General features: G+C 37.3%; 1 protein-coding gene across 1 annotated transcript in view; it reads right to left on the reverse strand.

Annotated features, from left to right (window-relative positions):
* Window positions 1-20723, reverse strand: part of LOC140168709 (uncharacterized) — a 45178-nt gene that overhangs the window by 18904 nt on the left and 5551 nt on the right. The window contains exons 7-24 of the mRNA XM_072192153.1: window positions 19753-19960; window positions 18532-18713; window positions 17512-17677; window positions 16451-16594; window positions 15963-16178; window positions 14865-15082; window positions 13856-13947; window positions 12584-12762; window positions 11762-11899; window positions 10545-10671; window positions 8912-9176; window positions 7615-7852; window positions 6757-6876; window positions 5446-5760; window positions 3838-4071; window positions 2348-2611; window positions 1462-1626; window positions 773-958 (exon numbers count right to left, since the gene is read on the reverse strand). Of these exons, the coding sequence (XP_072048254.1) occupies window positions 773-958; window positions 1462-1626; window positions 2348-2611; window positions 3838-4071; window positions 5446-5760; window positions 6757-6876; window positions 7615-7852; window positions 8912-9176; window positions 10545-10671; window positions 11762-11899; window positions 12584-12762; window positions 13856-13947; window positions 14865-15082; window positions 15963-16178; window positions 16451-16594; window positions 17512-17677; window positions 18532-18713; window positions 19753-19960 (3457 nt within the window). The remainder of the gene's footprint in view (window positions 1-772; window positions 959-1461; window positions 1627-2347; window positions 2612-3837; window positions 4072-5445; window positions 5761-6756; window positions 6877-7614; window positions 7853-8911; window positions 9177-10544; window positions 10672-11761; window positions 11900-12583; window positions 12763-13855; window positions 13948-14864; window positions 15083-15962; window positions 16179-16450; window positions 16595-17511; window positions 17678-18531; window positions 18714-19752; window positions 19961-20723) is intronic.

Consider the following 20723-nt stretch of genomic DNA (forward strand, 5'->3'; position numbering starts at 1 on the left):
GAAATACGGTAGATAGATAAACAAGGGCGAGATGGGAAGAGAGACAGACAACTTCCAACTATTATAATTAACACACAGAAAACCGACACGGAGCAAACAGACAGTCAAACACCCAATGGGCTATTCCATTTAAAATCCACACTACCTCTGTGGAAGATTTGGCTTAAGTCTTCCATAGAGGGGTGTGAATTTTGCATATAATAGACAATTGGGTGACTTCCATTTGAAATACTCACTCCAGTTGTGGAAGATTTAGTTAAAGCCACAATACAGGGGGAGTATGGATTTCAAATTGATTAACCCTGACCAATTACATTTGAAACATATATTAGGCAAAAAAAAATATTGTTGTGTTGCCCTCAAGTGGGAAAATGGGAAAGTTGGGTTGGACGGTCGGATTTTTATTTATTTATTTTTTCAAACCTTCAGTTTTTTTAATCCCCTCAAATATTAAATAATGCTTCTTCAATTAGGAAACATTTGTCAATTTTGACTTCTGGATACCTGTTAAACATCAATTAAAGACTAGTCTTTCAATAAAATATTAATTTTAAGTGAAAAACATTAATTTTTTGAACAAATCTGTAAAAATCATCATTAAAAAAAAATGCAGACCCTGATTTTTCAGGATTTAGGGTCAGACGGTTGAGGGCAACACAACAATTTTTTTGGGCCTTATACTCCCCCTGTGGAAGATATTTCCTAAATCTTCTACAGGGGTAGTGTAGAGTTCAACTGGAACAGCCCAATACAACACACAGGTCATACATACCTTGGCATGAACATTCACGTGGAGTGATTTAAGAGTAGAACGATCCTCAACAACCTTCTTACATGTCCATGAATACTTCTCTCCCCTGCGTCTGTCTTCTTCACATTGTCTCTCATCTTGCGACTTCTCGCCTGCACGGGCCTTTGCCTCATCAATACGCTGCTGCTTGCTCTTCTCAGCACGTGCCTGAGAGGATAGGGAAAAATTAAATAGGATTTAGTTTTGCGTCATTTGTTTTGATAATACCAACTGTGAACTCGGATAGTCCAGTGGTTTTACTCTCGATTGGTAACCGTGATGTCCGGGTTCAAACCGGGTTCATAAAGTCATTCAACTGACAGACTGATGGATCTAGTGAATGAATGAATCAATGGATGAATGAATGAACAAAAAATGAATGAATGAATCAATTAATAATCAATCAATCAATCAATTAGATTAGATATGAATCAATCAATCAATAAATTAATCAAACAATCAATTAAAACTAAATATGAATTTTCCTTTCTTTAAAAAGATCTTTCCATAATGAAAATACTGAATGCTCACTTAATATTTTACTTTGATCTAGTAAAAATCAGAATAAAACATCTTTCCACTAGTAAACAGAGAAATCACAGGGCTATGTGTTGACCACTTGATCAATATGAAAATGACCAAATAATAAAATTTTACATCTCTCAACTCACCAAGATCTTGACTTTCTTGTCATTTTCACAAGTCTTTCCATACTGGATACCCATTCTGTACTTCACTTTAGTATTGTCATTAAGAACAGGTGGCAGCACATCGTCTTGGCTCTGAACCTGGTATTTCACATCTGGGTATTCGACCTCTCCTTGTGCACACATGACCTATCAAATCAAATCAAATCAAATCAAATCAAATCAAATCAAATCAAATCAAATCAAATCACATCAAAAAATCAATCAGATCAAATTGAATCAAATTAGGGGCTGTGCTATAATTATAAGCCCCCCAGGGGGGTAAAATTTCTGAATGGCTCGCCAAAATAAACTTGCCCCCCCCTCGGCCCGCCAAAAAATTCTTTGCCCCCCTTGCACATACCAAATTTTTGGGATCCCAATTTCCAAATCTTAAATGGTCTATATACATGTTGCGAGCAGGAAAATTTGCATATTTAAGCTATAAAGTCATGCCAGCGCAATGCATATGTACCAAAGTGCATGCCCAGCACTTTTATGCCAGTTCCCATTTATACACCTGGGTGGAAAGAGACAACAAAGGTTAAGAGTCTTGTCTAAATTAGTTCACCATGCCCTCTTCAATTAAAAAAAACTCACCTATCATAAAATAAAGTAATCTATTTCCAATTTATCGATAAAAATGTGACTCAAAATAATTGAGTCACATGAAATATACAAATATATCAGTTTGCACTTGTTCCCACTCTCTACAAAAGCTTTGCCCGATTGGCAACTTCAACAAACTGTAATTGGCTAAAAACACTCACCACCAACTTCCCTAATTAACAACTTGTCATACAACACACATTTAAATTACCCAATTATTTAAGGAACAAGCAGACAGAAAAACATGCAAACAAACACTAACCATTCTCTCTTCTTGTTTCTTCTTCTGGCGTACTTCATCAAGTTCCATCAAAATCTGTAGTCTCTCCTGGTTCTGTGTGTTCAATGGATCATTGAGGAGACGTTCCATCTCTTCAAGGTGTTCTATCTCTTCACGGATCTCTTCCTCAGTCCTCTTGGTCTCACTGATGAGGTCAAGGGTCAGAGCCTTGTAGTTGTAGTCTTTGGTATCCAGGGTGACAGCAGCGAGAAGTTCAGCCTGTGGGACCTTTCCTTTAGCTGTAATCTGTATGTTGTTTAAAATTCATGTAGCTGCATGAGGTATCTTTGAAATAAAGCACTTTATTCATTTAAAACATTAGCACTAAAAACTAGACCAGAGGTCAAGCCAAAGCTAGAGTACTGACTCGCAAATGTTTGTATTACGTGTCAATCACAGAGGGCATATATTGTACTTCCGGATTAGTTCGCTATGTGCCCAATTGACAAATATGGCGGATACACCGGTGACAACTCTCTAGTCCGAAGGTCCCTAGTCCGAATGCTCCTTTGTCCGAAGGTTCGCTAGTCTGAACACATAATTTACCATTCGCTAGTCCGAATTCTGAAATAGGTTTGCTACTCCGAATATCGGGTTCTCTATTCGGACTAGCGAACCCTCGGACTAAGGTTCTCTAGTCTGAATATAGAATAAGACTCACTAACCCTAACCCAAACCCTAACACTAAACCTAACACTAACCCTTATGCTATATTCGGACTAGAAAACCTTCGGATTAGCGAACTTAATTTGGTTTTCGGACTAGAGAACTTTTGGACTAGCGACCCTTCGGACAAGAGAGAAGTCATGGCATGTATCACAGCATTACACACGAGGCAAATTTGAGTCAGTACTCTTTGGCTATTATCTTTTTGGGTACATGAGAATCCTTTTTTGGGTACATGAGAATCATTTTACTATAGATTTTGTAGGTCTATGATGAGTGATTGCAACTACAATCAGTGTGAGTCACAGTGAAGCAATATTAAAAACAGTGACAGAAATCATTAAACTAAAATTAAAAAGTTGCAATTGAAGTTTGAAATTAAAACCTATGGCAAACCTTGCATAATAAAATGTTGTGAAATAAATTAATATACGGTACATGTATGCACTTTTAAAATCGTCCTTGGACATTTTTCCAAAACTTCAGGGCTGACATTTCCTACTAGAATTGTATATAGGCATTATAAAAATGATATATATGTATTTTAGCAGAAAAAAAAGTTCATCGATTTAGTAACTGAAACCTGTAGGAGCATTATGTGGCCGTCCACCACAAGTAGGCCATAAAATCATCACTAGTTCTGCCAACAATACGACCCTTTTGTGGCCAATGGTCACGTATGTATGCATGATCTGGACACCTGGTCATTCCTTATGTGGCTATTGTTCACCTTAGCATATCTTATCAAAAAACAAACACAAAGCAAACTAAAAACTAATTTTATGAGGAAATTCATGTATACATACATTGAGGTAGATTCTCTTCAGAGGAATGAATTGCTTTCCACAATCCTGTGGTTGCTGTTGCTGTTGTTGTTGATTTTGGAGGCGAGTCAGAGGCTGGGTGTCAAGGTCCTCATCTGTCCAGAGTGCGTCAAAGTCAAACTTCTCCTGTGAACGAGTCTCCTCTAGACTTGCGGGTTTGCGAGCAGGCAGGGAAAGATCCTGGGAGTCACGGAATGCGCCTGGCATTACAATGTCCTAGAGAGAATTACATCAAATTAATCACCATGGACAGGATGATATAACCCCCTGAGCACTACCTGCCGATCTAACATTCTCTCTGATTGGTCATTTATATGACATCTTCATTTTAATCACCAATCAGAATGGAGCTTTGCAAATAATTCACACCAATTTTTTTGCGTGGTGAAATTATTCTAACAATGTTGCTGATTGGTCCAATTGAAAATGAAAACTTCTTTTTGAGCAATAGGCAGGCAGTTCTCATGGGGATAAGGATTTGTTTTATTTTTGATCATCCCGTAGAATTCCGTCTAGAAGCATATATGCCTCTAAACAAGGGTTTTTTTAACGAAAGATATGAAAGGCCAATACCCTTCTCAAAAACATTGCAATAGATTGGTCTTACAAATATACATGTTTGTACAGCCGCCTTTATCAGTCATATAGTTGTTCAAACTCCAAATAATGTTTTTGTTGAGAGTGTCTGCCTCTTGTCAAAAAAAACCTCGTTTAGAGGCATATAATTGTAGACGGAATTTTACCGTATGTATGAATATACTGCGGTAGGGCAATGACTATTATCTGTTCCAGTTTCGATGACACCTCTGTCGCCTTCGAAGAGGTATTATAAACTTTCAACTTCAACTCTCGCAGACCCAGCCCACACTAGTTAGTATATTTTGTCCTTGTGTCGTAATTACCCGTTTATGACCCGATTATGATACATGAATGATGAGAGCGTCCACACTGTCACCACCCCATCATCATGTCATAATAAATTCTGGTTATACACATGCCACAGCAATTACGAAGTCCATTGAGTAAACATAAATACAATGACAAAATACACAGGTAATTATCATCGGCAATTACAACATGATCATGCTACAAATCGGCCCAATGATGGAAATTTCAGAGGGAAATTTTCATCATTCTTAAATGATATCATGATTGTAGTTTGCAGACGACATTTAGCGGACACACAGTACTAATATCATAATATGATTATGACACGATCGTAATCAATGGGAAAACACACACTCGTAGGATTAAGAATTGTAACTTGATATTTTTGGGTGGTCTTTTATTTACCTTTATCTTGATTATGTTTTTCTTTGTTTTAGGTGTTTTGTTCATACAGGCCAGCATGTGAACGTAACATCAGAGGCTTATGTATTATACGCTGGAACATAGAGACAATCAAAATGATGCAAAAATCGCACATTGGCTCACGCATGAAGTTAATGATGCTTACCCACAATTCTTAACAAATCAAACATAACATACAAGAGAAAGCACAGCTAATTTGGATGACCTTTAACCTTAACATAACTCTAACACTGATTTGTTAATTAAATCAATATTTCAATGATTCGTCAAACACCATACCTTCCATGTTTGTGCACTCGTAAAACTCCTGCTACCAGATTGTGAGCTATCAGAAGCCTTAATACGTTGACGCTTGCTGGTGCGATTCATGTGATCCTCATACTGCTGTTCTGTAACCATCCAATCAGCGATCAGAGCGTCAACTTGGATCTCCTCTGGTCGGTCCATTCCGGGCTTGAGTTCAATGCTGGCATTAGCTGGTCCAGCTAGCAGACATACGAGTGGGTTGTTTAGTAATTCAAGCCAATCAGATGCAGGTGTGATAGCAGATTTGAGTTCAGCCTTAATGGTTCTGTTGCCAATTTCTTTCTTCATCTGTGGCGAATTTTAGTAAAAGTAAAAGACAGTGAGAAAATATGATCTGGTCAAGCACAGGGGTTTAGCGGGCGAAGGGGGGGTTACCCCTCCCCAAAATCACTAAAGGCCAAAAAGGTCCACTTTGCGAGAATACTGAACAGAAAAAACAAAAAAAATTACAGTTTTTCTGTAAATGCAGTCCAAATTTGCCCATTAGTGAGTGAAGCAAGAGAAAAAATTAGCTTCTTTATGCTTTTTGGTCAAAAAAGTCTAACTTTTTGTGAAAAGGTAAAAAAAGCTCAAATTTTTCAAAATCAGCCCTCCCCCCCAAATAAATCCTGGCTACGCCCCTGTCTGAGGCAGAGCTGAGGACATAAACACAGATCATGCCCTCAATTCTATTAATGAACTCTGTTCGTATATTCCCCATATTTGGTGATTGTATTTCATTAGTCAAATAATAACACCAAAAATAAGTACAATAACGACAAAAATTAGATGTAACATTCAAGCAGTCAAGTTAGTTCAATTGATAAGGCGTGAGAGGTAACGGGTTCGAACCTTGGTGGTGGTTAGTACGCTCTTGTGTTAAAAATTGTGTTAGCTTGGAATTCCCCTGGATAAGGAACTTACTGCTAGTTATCTCATTGTATGACCTGTACAAAACATGGGAAGCTGATTCTGGCTGCGAAGATCTATTACGGAATGTCTAGGGTGTGCGCTTCAAGTCCCTGTGATGTTGTTTAATGGTTTATAGATTGATTTTGGGGTGTAGTGGTCAGCAACAACCTGCAGAGTGTGCTGAGGCTTGTGGATCAATATCTAGGCATTGTGCCTCTTAGTAGCGCATTATAAATCACTGCATTTAAAAAAAAAAGATTATTTTTTCTTTCTAAATGTATACCACGATCGCCATGCTAAAGCAGCCAAACGCTGTTTATGCCTGGCTCTTGGCCAATCATGTGTGCCATTAGATAACATGCATCTATCATGAAATGACACTGACAAACTTACCACAATTGGTTTATTGGCCTGCAATATTCTCCTCTTCTCTTGGTTGCTAGCCTTCTTGATTTGTTCTGGTGTCATCCTCATCATGTGAAGCATGCCCTTGCCAGAGGCAACAGGGCGGTACTGAAAAGTATGCAAAGAGTTAGAAACTATATTAACTCAAAACAGTTGAAATCCATGAAGAAACACTAAAAACAGTCAAAGTGGAAAAGTTCCTATAATTTAATAATTTTTCACACCCGTTTTTTGAACCATTTCACTTGTGAGGGGTACTTTGTGATCCACACCCCCGCCCCCCCCCCCACTTTTCTCAAAAAAACGTTGCTATTTTTATACCACTGGAAACCTCTGGCCACATAATATTTATGTACAAAAAATTTCTTGTAGATTAATTTGTTAAGTAGAAATATCGTCAAATTTGTATTACGTTCTGGTTAAGGGCTCTGGTATGAACATTTCAACAGTATGTTTTGTGGGACATGAGAGCACATCAGACATATCTAATTGAATTGTGAATACGAGGAATGTCCTTCTGATATCAAATAATTTAGATTTTTTTTTTAAATTTGTGATCTAGTACAAATTTTATGACAATTTTTTCCAAAAAGACCTAATTGTTTTTGGTGTTTTGGGGGAAAAAATCTATATCTTCAATCTGGAAGGTCAAAATTTTCAATTGATTGTCGACTTTTCATCCCAGCTACATACACTTTAAGTACATATCATTACATTTAGAAAGTTTACTTCGAGGACTATTAAATATCAAAAATATCAATTTTTAACCATTTGCCATAAAATGTGTATTATTTGGCATGTCTGGAAAACCCCCTAATTTGTTCTTATATAAAACATAATGCATACCTTCTTGGGCATCTCTGGTCCAATGATACTGTATGTATATGGTTTACTCTTGACTGAAACAACAGTGTGGTCCTTTTGTGGTGCCCGTAAATTACTCTCCAATTTCAATTTTTCAACATCGAGTTTCACGGTTCCATTGATGATGGCGGAGCTGTTGACGACAGCTTCAAGGGCGATGCCAGCTTGGAAATGATGATGGAGGGATACACCGAGTCTTCCTCGAGTTAGCAGAGCCATTCTGAATTGGGAAAAGTGTTTATAAATTTCATAAGCATATGGACAATCTGACAAGTTTCAAAAACAGATTCAACTTTCATTTGGCAGTTGAAAGTGCACATTAGGTGTAAACACATAAATGCTGATTAATATATTGGAAATAATTATAAGCACACTTAAAATTGATTAAGTTGGGTACATGTTCTGGCAGACTACCCCACTGACTTAAACAATGTTATAAATTAACTGCTCCCTCCTATCTCCTCTCCCTGCATGGAGTACTATGAAAGGTGGAATAGTTTTGTGGTCTTAATCCATTGGAAAAATGCACTCAATAGAAACATGGAAACAGTACACTCGTTTGGTAGCAGGTATTTATCGACCTGTTACGAACTTATCAGCAAAATTAACAGGCATTGGCATGTGGACAGACTGATATTATGGTAAAACCTAGGATATCAAATTGTTATCTCAGGCAATAAAAAAAGGAAACCCCTGTTCTAACGGGGGGTGGGGGGGGGCTGACCTTTCAAGTAGGGTCAGTATGTCAGGCTTTTTTTTTTTTGGCAAATGACTGATCTGATTTTACATGCATACAGCACATTTAATAACAAAATTGCATTGCATATACTTATAAATAAGCTTTAAAATTTATCAGCATTGACATGTACTGGATTTCGTAAGTTGGGTACAGACAGTCCAAACGCCATTTTCTGAACCACTGCCAGTCTGAACCACCGTCAGTCTGAATTGTTAGGGTTATAGGTTAGGGTTAGGTTAAGGGGCAGGTTGGGTTTAGGGTTAACGGTGTTTCGGACTGACAGGATGTATCCGTACAGACTCCTCCACTGACTTTAAACAATGCCATAAATATACTACTTCTATCCCTCTCTCCCTGGTGTGCTGTGAAAGTTGTTCTGCAGTCTAAATCCCATTGAAAAAATGTAGCAAGACTGGCAGCAGGTATTTATAACAAAAAATGTGACACAATTTGACACTTATCAGGAAAATTAACATGTACTGCCAAGTGAACAGATGTTATGGTACCGATTAGGATATCACGCAAAGTTTGGTCTCTTACCGTGGGTTTAGATGTCCGCTAATCTCAACATTCTTAGCCTTAACTTCATCCCTCTTCAAAACATCTCGCATAGATGGGTTCATGACAGCCTTACCCACAAATTCCATGGCAAGGAGGCCAGAGTTGGTCAGATTCAATTGAGCAGGGATACCTATACTAAGTGGCACTTGTAGAGAGCCCTCACCAAGGATAAATGCCTTTTGTAGTTTCATCTGTTTCTTGTGGACACTGAGGTGGACCTCCAGATCTCGAAGTGCCTTGCTGTCTGTGATTAACATAACATTAACTTTATAATTAACATTATAAAGTGATATCTACAACCCTAAGGTTACATGCAGGATCACATTTGGTGGGAAATTTTATAACTTTACAGGGTGATTTAAAATGAACTGTACCCAACTTCACTCAATTTTATTTATATATTTGCGGAGATTATACAAACCAAAAAACTATCGTAGAAAGCAGTGATAAGTGTTCTGTAGTAGAAATTTTGAATTTTGATAATAAGTGGTTTTTGTCAGAAGATATCGCATTTTCAAGTTATCGTCCCATTTTTAGACCAATACATGGAACTAAGTTTACCCGTGTTCTACCCCAGTAACAAAATGCATCTAGACTACCATGACTACCTACATGTACAACAAAACCAAGAAAAATGTTATTTCGCATCATTAAATCAATAATATTGATATTCAATTACAAAGATTACATGTTAAATAAAACATGTAGAACAAAGGACCCGTTGATTTGAAATTGTAGAGTGAAATTTGAATTCAAATAGAAATGGTGCTAAAAATTGACCAAAAAGATGTAGAACAGATAGTTTGACTAGAATACTTATCCGTGTGCAACATTGTTTTTGGTGTGTTTTCTAAGAATGTACTTTTCTCCGAAACCATTAGAGGTAAAGACATGATTTTTTCACCAATAATAGGACACATACTATCCTGTTACAGCTTACAAACACAAATTATTTAAATGTCGGTAAGTATTTTATTTTAATTTTTGAAGTTGGGTACAGTTCATTTTAAATCACCCTGTATTACCGTAAAACCTTGTCTACAAGCATATAGAATGCTCATGATGAAAGCTAAATTAATCCAGGCGCCATCCAGCGACAAATATATAACATTATTGAGTTTGAGCAAATAAATTACCTATATAAGCATATACAAACAAATACTATTGTAAGACCAATCTATTGTTTTGGCATATTTACGGCTGGTTCGTTTAAAGTAAGCTTTCATCAAAAACGCATCGGCAAGTAACAAAAACAACTGTATGAAGGTGTACATTTTGGAAAGAAATTCAACTATATCCTCAAAATTTTGGAAAAAATTACCCATTTTTGAAAAATAGATAGGTCATCCGAAGATATGGGTAGTGAACATAATGCATAGTAAATATTCAAACAAAACATTTTTTTGCATTTGTTTAAAACCCTTTTTGTCATTTTCAGCCAATTTTACAAGTTGACTTCAAATGACCTTTGACCTCAGTATGTACCTAAATTTTTTTTTTAAATGTATGAAACAATATCCCTAGTCTTGCATGCTCTCCACTAAAAATATTGGTAGGCAAATCCATTATTATTAAATCCACCAAATTTGTATCAAAACTTTTTTTGACTTACCACCAGCCAGGAGAGTCTCAATGTCGGTCTTGTTCAAAGTCCAGTACTGAAGCTCTTGGCCAAAAGCCTTGATGTAGAGAGATGCGCTTATATCCTCTGAATCGGGGTGGCGTTCTGTCACATTGACCTGTATGATTAGGAAGAAGTAGGCTATAGTATAAAGTGTATGCAATAAACCAACCAGAACGGATAACAATAGAAATGGTAGCCATGTTGGAGGACAGTTCTAAGATAGCTTAACCCTGAGGACTACCTGCCGATTGGTCAAAAAGAAGTTTTCATTATCAATTGGACCAATCAGCAACATTGTTAGAATAATTTCACCACACAAAAAATTGTGGTGAATTATTTGCAAAGCTCCATTCTGATTGGTGAAGGAAATGAAGATATCATGTAATTGACCAATCAGAGCCAATGTTAGATCGGCAGGTAGTGCTTAGGGGGTTAAGATGACAGAGGGACAGGTCTCTAGATTGATTCCACAACCATTCATACGTATCACCTGTTTTGTCATGCGATTTGCCTTGTGGTACCTTATGGAGGACAAAATTTTATTCAAAAGAGGATGACTCTCATGAGTGATGTCATATTGAATACCCTTTATAGGCTAAAATCAAAGAAGAAAAAAAACTAAAACAATCCAGTGTTGCAGAACAAATTTTACCACAATTTTTTTAAACAGCATAGCACATAGCTATTTTGTAAAATGTTTGAGTGACAAACTTTCATAAACCTCCTTGTTCTTGAACTATTGCAACTTACTGGTAATTATTGCCGAATGAAACATTTAGGCAAAGTATGTATCAAATTATGCCTAGTTAGCAAATAGTATGCTCAGTTAATAACACTATGGGTAGTTAGTCTTCTGACAATTCAAATTAATCAAATATAGCTTCCTCTCTAACCACCCTCAGGGGAGTACTGGGGCCTCTAAGTTGGGGGGGGGGCAACATTTCCAAATCGTCCTGCTGGAAGACACAAAATACTGCTTGCCAAATAAAATTGTTAAATTGTTGACCCTAAATTAGCAACATGGAACAATTCGCCCATTTTGTCCAGATATAATTATTTCCCGGTACTTGGAGCCTTTTTGTCATGGTAATTTGTGCCACCCTGTCGGTACACCTCTGGATATCCCCCTTGTCTCGCTTCCCTCTGCCTCTCTTAATATCTCCTATCACTCTCTTCCTTGTCCTCTCTAACTCTTATGTACACACCTCAGTATCCATGCGTTTCACCAATGCATCCAAATCACGACTCTGTTCGCCCATGAGCATCTCACGGCTAGTCAATCCTCGCAGCTTGTTTCTCTGATCCTTAAACTGCTTGTTGATTGGTGGGTATACGCCCATGGCCTGTGAGTATAAAGAGCCGTAAAATTCATATGACTTTAAGTTGAAGAATCACACACATAGAACTATAAAAATTTACCAACTAGATTGGTTTAAGACCCCGTTTAAGGTATTCCAGCTTCAAATCGCTTTTTATACTTTAAAAAGACATTGCATTTCTCACCAGATATATTATTCCAAATATGTACAAAAGGGCTTGAATTGGTGAGGCCAAATTAAAAAAAAAAGTTTGTCTCAAAGCTGTCCAACTCTGAAAAACTAATGCGAAATGCGAAAAAATTTTCAAATGTGAAAAAAAAACCACCTCAAAGTCCTATTCTACTGTATGAAGTGTTGTATTGAACAATAAAGTGATGCTGCTATTGTATTGAAGTGAAGTAATCTAGGAGCAGGGGTCTAAAATTGTCAAAACGGCATTTCGCTCGTATTTTTTACACTTTTTCTGAAAATTGTTTTTTTTCATTTACTAATGCGGGTGAATAAACTAATGCATGCGGGAGCTTTGAGACAAACCTTTTTTAAAATTTGGCCTTAACTATGACTTGATCTTTTCAACACCAGAATATTTGTGTTATGGAGGCAAGGGGGTGCAAAATGAATTTCATGGGAGTTTGAAATTTTCCTACTAATTTTGCCCCATATAAGTTTCATGCAATTCTTTTCCAAAGAACAGTTCCTGTGTTTTACCTTGAATCTTAATTTCTGAACCAGCTCCTCCAAGTGGACACTGCGGTATCCCAATTCAAGCCAATTGAAGTTGTTTCCAAGGATCTGGGAACTGAATTTAGCTGAACCACCTAAACCATATGCAGAATCAGGGGATCCGAGCCTGTTCACATTGAGGGCGGTGCTGAACTTCTTCTTCACTGGGTAGACAAAAGTATTAAAAAAAAAAGAATTTGTTTAAATCCGACGATTAATCTATTCAAGGAGGATTTACTGAACTATTTTGTAGCAACTGTAGAATATTAGTGGTTAACCATAATCCTGATCCTAACCCTAATGTTTTAAATTGAAACTAGCCCTAAAACCTAAGGCCAAATAAAATAAAAAAACATGTTTCACATCCAGATTTTTGAAAAAATGGAAAAAAACCCTGCAAAATCGGTGTAAATACCCATTATTAGAGCTGTTTTAGCCTACACAATAATGCCTGGAAAAAGGAGGAGGCCTCTTTTTATTTAGTGTTCTGAGAGGTTGACCCCTCTAATGATCACAAAACCTTCCAAAAGTGTTTCTTGTATATTAGCAAGGCTATAGAAAGCATCTCTACTTCCTAAACATATATTTTTTAAAGTTATAACTGAATTTCAAAAAATAAAAATATAACTGAAGAAACCTCAAAAAAGGAAGCGGGAGGGGATGTGAAACATGTTTATTTTTTTATTTGGCCTAAACCATAAAATCTAAACCTTAATCCTAAGCTACAGCAGTTATTTTGACAATTTCTTATACCTGGTTTAAATCTGTTTAAGTTAATACATTTTACAGGTATCTCTCATAGTAACATACAAACACATAACATTCATGCAATCCCAGTGACAGAACAAGATTTTGATATACAGAGTGTCCCAGAATGATTTATACCATGTTTGAAAAAAATATTAAAAATATGTAATCAACAGTGTATCTAATTGTAATGAATGCAACACAATGATGCACATGTCTCCTACTTATTCTATGACTTTCATATAAATAGCTTGATTCATTTTGGTGTGACATTGATATTATTGAAAATGGTCGAAAACTACATGTGGGTAATTTACAGTGTAAAGGCAGCGTAACACATGGATCCTTTATCACCATCGCCCATAATCTTTTAATTATTGAAACATGCATTATGTTTCAATTTCAAAGTTCAATTTAAGCCCGTTAAAAGGGCCCGTAGGTTTTCAGACTTAAAAAAGGGCCTGAATGACCCATGTTTGCTTAACACAGTAAACAAACCAAATAACTTACTAAGTTCAAGTTCCCAGTGGTAACTCTTTGAATACTGCAATCCATCCTTCCATTTCTTGGCAATCTTCAGGGCTTCTTGTGCTCCCTTGGTACTGTAACAAACATATTCAAATCAGTGGCAGCACCAAGGAGGGGGGGGGGGACATGGGGACAAATTCACCCCAGTCTGAACTCCCCCCAAGTAAAAACCCAGAATTACAAAAATGTATACCTTTTGCTGCAATTTTGCACGACATTTGTTGATTTTCCCCCAAAATCAATTTGTTGATTTTTCCCCCCCTGAAAATCAATTTGTTGATTCCCCCACCTGAAAATCAATTTGTTGATTTTGCCCCCTGAAAATCAATTTGTTGATTCCCCCCCTGAAAATCAATTTGTAATTTTCCCCCCTGAAAAAAAATTCACTTTTCCCCCAATGCCCCCTGAGAAAAAAAATCCTGGCAGTCACTGATTCAAATAACACTTAGTGACTCATCAAATAAGGACTATATCATTTGCTGAACCATATTGAACACCCTTAAATTCATCAAATTTTAGATTGTTGGAACTAGCATCGATCTACTAATGAATCAAACAAATGGTAATCATGAAAACGGACATATGTGATATTAAAATGAAAGAAGGATAAAGTGCTATAGCTTGAGTGCACAGTCAAATTTGGTCATAATGTACTAATAAACACATTACTTTTGAACTGTTGAATTTCAAATACGCTATACCTGATTGGGAGACTCCATTTGAAATCTACACACGTCTTGCAATAGGGTGTATGGATTTCACCTGGAATACCCCATTAGGCAGATCCATCTAAATTTCATACCCCCTTCTGAGAAAGATTCAATTTGAATCTTCCACTGAGTGAAGGTTATTTTCACATAGAGTTGGTGCTATAAATTCCATTTGAAATTTTTACTCCCCCTGTAGAAGATATTTCTAAAATCTTCCACAAGGGGGAGTGTGGACTTAACATAGAATAGCCCCCATCCCCATGCACACAATACTGACTTACACATTCTTCTTGCATGGAATCTTGGACTCGGCAAGACCCTTCAGGTAAGAGTAGATGAAGTTGCCAACTTGACGGCTCTTCTCCTGCTGCAAGTGGTGACCCAACATCTGAATGGATAGATGGTCTGGTTGAGAATCCATGTAAACTACGAAGGCTGCAATGCGCACCTCATGATGGATGGCTAGGTTGCGCAAAATTGGAAGCAAGATGGCGCGAGTCTAGAGAAGAAAGGAAAAATAAAAATTGAACAGCGAGCATATAAGTATACAAAATAATCTCCAATTTCATTTTTCAAATAGGGACAGCAGTCCTAGAGAGGTTGTCCGAAGATACATTTTTTTTCATAAGATTTATTTTTATTTTACTTTTATTTTACAAGTTGACCTCAAATTACTTTGACCTTAGTGTGTGACCTTGAACACCACTATTACATGAAAGTTCCTATAGTGTAGCTATGGCCCAAGTTTCAATTCTGAAAACAAAATAGTGGTTGCAATTGGATGTGAACTGTTCATATGAAAACTCATTATAACATTTATTACTATCCATCCATGCATCAATGTTTCCAATAAACTTGGCGTCTTATAATCAATTTCTATGGTGTATCTTGCGTATTGAAGGCCTGAAGTGAAGTATTAATTTATGTATCTTTCCACATGACCAATGTTCATTGCCTACAGGCCTATACAGTAGTGAGTCATAGATAAAAAAGAAGAAAAAAATCCGACCGACCGACCCACCCCCAAAAATCCAACTGGAGGGCAAACAAACAATTTTTTTTTTCATTACGTTTCACTACCTGGCGAGATTTGATCAAAAATTGAATTCCCTCCTGAGGTTTGTATCTGTCAATGAGTTGACCAGATCACAAGGATGTCATTATAGCTAAAGGCAGTATATAACACAAATAGGTCAATGAGTTACATAAAATTGACCTTGTGTGGTATTTAGTTCCTAGGAAGTGAGTTTTGCCTGAGGCAATTTGTGTTTAAATGTTGATCCCTCACTACAAGAGTTATTACCATTGATTTGGTTGAAAAAGGAGGTGAGACATGATCAAATCTCTCCAGGTAACATAACGTAATGTCTTGGCCTTACCTGTAATGGCTTCTTGCTGCTGATGCGTCTAATAGAATAGATGGCCTGTGCCTTGATCCAAGGGGTGTCTACCTCCTTGTCAGACTTGACAGTGTTCTGGATGTCTTCCAATAGGTTGTAACTGCTATTCTGGAAGAAGCCTCCTGCGTTTGCGAGGGCCTTGTAGCACATGAGACGTTCATCTTTTTCTTCGCTTTTGGTGCCAGCAATCAGAGCCTTTGAATGTGAAACAGGAAGATAGATAGTTATTTACTTCGTTTCATTTACAACTCCCCATCTCCTTTCTTCTGTCCAAAGTCACAGAGTTTAAAACTCAGGGTCATTGTTTATATTTAATATAAACAATAACATGAAAATAGATTCTCTTCATCTGCAGAAGATTGACTAAGTAGTTGAAAATATGTCCTATAAAGAATGAAAAAGTTACCACACCAAACCCCACACATATCCAGATCCCAATTCCACCACACCAAACCCCACATACTTACCCTCATGTAACGTTCTTCCTTCTGTTGTGGGCATTTCTGGCGATCTTCATCCTTGCAAGCTCTGTTTACAAGGGATCCAAAAGCCAACCAACAAGCCTGTTTAAGCTGTTTATCTTCTACGACAGCAGCTGACTGGCAGAGTTCCTACAGGATAGTAATTATTACATTAGATTAACCCTCTGGACACTACTGGTCATCTAACAGCATTTCTGATTGGTTGATAACTTGAAATGCTCATTTCAATTGCCAATTATGACTAGGCTTTAAACTATTTATGGTCAAACTTGCATTTGCAGATGATCTTATTAATACCCTCCTTGATTGGTTCAAAATTGGACACAATATTCATTTGGCCAATAAGCAGGTAGTTCTCATGGGGTTAAGATTAAGATCACTGAGAGAGCATGACATAGCGGTGTTTGCACTCAAATATTGAGACAAATAAAGCTGACACACAAGAGCAATAGTATGGATCCTATAAAAGACATCCCGATGTTTCATATAATAGGTGCCATTTCTGCCCTATTAGCATGATTTCTCTTGGAGGGGGGGGAAATGACCAAAACTTTCATTTTAATTAATTATTGGCCATAACTCAAGAATCACTAGACCTGTGGATATAAAATGCAATTTTTGGCTTCCTTGACTCAATTCCTATAGGCCATCTGAATTTTCTAGTTTGTCTCAAAGCCCTTCCTAAGATGAATCCTGAATTCGGAATGTATTTTTTAGTGCAAATAAATACATGTACCCCCCCCCCTCTGGGTACACCCCTGACTAGCACTTGTCTTTAGTACAATGGCCCCCTATTTTCATGATATTTAACCCTATTGGCAGTACCTGCCGTATTATCGGCCTCTAAGAACTACTTTGATTGGTTACAAAGAGGACTATATCATGTATTTAGCCAATCAGAGATATGGTAAGAATAGTCAGTAGGGCTGTTACAGTAGGGATCAAGTTTAAAAGTACCAAGAGATCAAAAAGCTTGGTTTTGATAGGTTACTCACATAATTATATCATGAAATGAACCAATCAGGGGCTCTGTAAGAACAACTTACCAGAACGGTGTCAAGAATTTGGTCATCTGGATTTGGATGGAGGGACAACATTTCGACCAGTACTCTAGCACGGTGTCCTTCAATTCTACGGGATTCAATACGTCTGTACAGAATCTCAACAGAGTGGAGGGATCCAAGATACGGCAGAAGATCCTCAAGGATCATCCTGAAAAAAAAGCAAGATATTTTGCTTTAATTAAAAATATTCCTTTCACACAAAACAACTGTTGATTGACATCAGTGGTTACTTCTTCTCAAGTCATACCTGTACCACATTATGACCAATACACCCTACTCTTTTCAAAACTGACTGCAAGAGATATGGCTTTTTTCAATGGCTTAATATTCCTGCTTTAAGCTGAAGTCACATTGGCACCCAAGGGACCAAATCGGCAAACTTAGGGGTCCATTAACTATTTCGGAGGTGATGTTGTTAATTGTTCATTAGATTCAAGACCTATCCAAACATATCTCCTATGTGTCATTGGCCCCTGAACATGTTTAAAGTAAAACTTCCTATGTAACCTCTTGACAGTTTTGTTTTAAACATGTTTAAGGGCCACAAGTACATAGGAGGTTTTTCCTGCCCAACGATGATAATCTTTCTATTCCCCTTACTTTTCCCCCGGGGTGGGTTCTCAAGTTTGGTTTTGGTAGGGACGTGCAGCTGAGAATTTGAAAGTGGACCCATAAATATACCAATTTTTCAAGAAATTTGGACCCATTGATATACCAAAAGTCAAAATTTTCGGCCGAATTTAACCCAAATTGTCTTAGTTTTTACAAATTTTCCAAAAATTTTGAAAATTTTGGCTAGATGGGGCTATTTTCCGAAAAAATTTTGAAAAAAGGACCCATTCATATACCAAAATAGGCTTTGAAAAAGGGGTCATTGATATACCAAACGCTGAAAATGCTACCCATATTTGCGGCACGTCCCGTATGGTCATTTGTACTGAGTACCCCCGGCACTTTTCCCTTCCTTCCTTCTCCTACTCTCCCACATCCTCCTTGACATACCTTCTCTTCTCATTGTGTTCATTGTCATTGACCAGATCTTGACCAAAGTGGTTCATGCAATGGCACAGCTCAGTCCTGTTGAGAACTTTCAGTTTTTGTATCAGAAGCTGTAGTTGATCCATTGATTCTTCACTGATGTGCACGTCAATGCCATTCACAATATTGTCCAGAAGTTGCTCAATCTGTGAGGGCAAACAAAAATTATGAAAAAATGTGTGGTTTTTTTTTTGCCTAAGTAAAATATGTGCAATAAATATTTTTGCGGGGTTAAAACATTTGCGGCTGCCTGTTTCGGCTACGAATAGCACGAAAATTAAACCCCCACAAAATTTCCTGCTTTTTAGTAATCAGCAACGTCTTGCTATACACAGAATTAACAAAACATGAACCAATCAAGAGCTAGCTCTCTTACCTATGCATGTAACAAATTATGACCTTTGCTCATTGGCTGATGAGAATGGTATTGGATTATATTAACTTTAATATAGTCAATCACATAGTCAATCACTCAACTCTGCAGATGAGTATTCATGCATAACTGCTGGCAAATTCGTTTTACAATTTCGAAAATTTACTCATGTTTTAGACATTTAGGAAGCCGGCTATGTCATGACCATGTGTCACAGCAAAACAATGTAATTGATTGGAAGGGAGCCAAAGTTATAGACAAATTGACTCATATGCAAGTAAACCAGATGGATCAGAGAGGCAATGTGGATCAGAAAGCGGGGGATAATGTTATCAACCGCAATGAAGGAACATATTCACTAAATCATGTATACCATCAGCTGCTGCAAGGAACAGAACACTCTGGGGATGAGAGCAGGAGTGTTGCTAGATTGGTGCATTACTGATGAAGTCTTCCAATCGGAAGATGAAATGTCTAAACGTGATTTAATTATGGCACTTGTAAAACAAAATTTACCAATAGTTTTATACCTATAGTCCGTCAACTCAGATGTACAAAGTAAATAGACCTTGGAAACTGGAGGTATGAGAATAATTATTTCAGTGCAATGCATGTGTAAATGCTTATTTGGTGCGCCAACTGCTGCGCGATTTGTACTTGCAGAGCGCACCACGCTCTTTATGTGTCACATTTTTCAACACGCAGTGCATGTGACGCAAAGCATTGACCCCCGATGCCACAGATTTGGTTTGTGCTTCTAGGTTGAAGCAGTATAGCAGTGTTGATGAACTTATTCTAGTAAACATTCCTACCTGTTGATGTAGACCATGTGCTGTGCCCATTGGCGCACATTGCGCATTATGAGTAGCCTTGTTGATGACTTCTTTTGAGGTGTCTACTGGGAAGGCATATTTCAGCCCTTGTTGTTGTTCCTTGCGGTCATTTTGGTCAAGGTTAGGAATGAATTCTGGGTTTCCTGGTGCAGGGATCTTGCGAATTTCTCTCTTGATAAGGGTTTGCCTGCATGTGGATTTAACAAGAATTATTATATAATGCCTGATCAAAATTGTATAGGCTTATCCATCACTTTTAACCATGTACCAGATGGCCACATAAATCCAAAATGGCTGCTTATGCAGGGGTGAAAGTTGGTCAAATCTTGTTAACAACCATACTAATTAAAACTTTCTTGTTCAATTAATTGACTCTGTATTTCTTGCTTATCATGTTCATGTCATTTTGTAGTAGTTTAAGTTGTAGTGTAAGTTGTAGTTAGCTTAGAAACCTTTGTATTTTGCGCTTTAAAAATGTTGTTAATTATTATTATTATTATTATTACTATTATTATAAGGATTCAGATAAAGTATAGTTTGACCAACCTCCGATATATGTACATGATCAAGGGGAATGAGTCATATGTCGGCAATGTTCAATTAGAAGTTTATTACATCATCTTCTGGCAGTTTGCGAATGCTACATTTTGATGCAAACCCCATTAAACTCAGTCATCTGGTTACCATTGCAAGTTATGAGCAATTTATCAATATTTAGCGACATCCAACTCATTCCCTTTGATCATGTCACATATAATTCTTGAGTTACAGGCAAAAAGGTCAAAGGTCAAATTTTGGGGCCCATGGGCATTTATAAACAATTGAAATTAGATCTAGCTGTAGATCTGAACCTAGCCATGCCCGTCAAGCAGTCAAGTTTTATTGCTGATATCAAAATGACAAACTGACATTCCGAATGAAAGAATCATGTGAATTTGACGATCTTTAGC

The sequence above is a fragment of the Amphiura filiformis genome, chromosome 1 (assembly GCF_039555335.1).
Source record: "Amphiura filiformis chromosome 1, Afil_fr2py, whole genome shotgun sequence".
NCBI lineage: Eukaryota > Metazoa > Echinodermata > Ophiuroidea > Amphilepidida > Amphiuridae > Amphiura > Amphiura filiformis.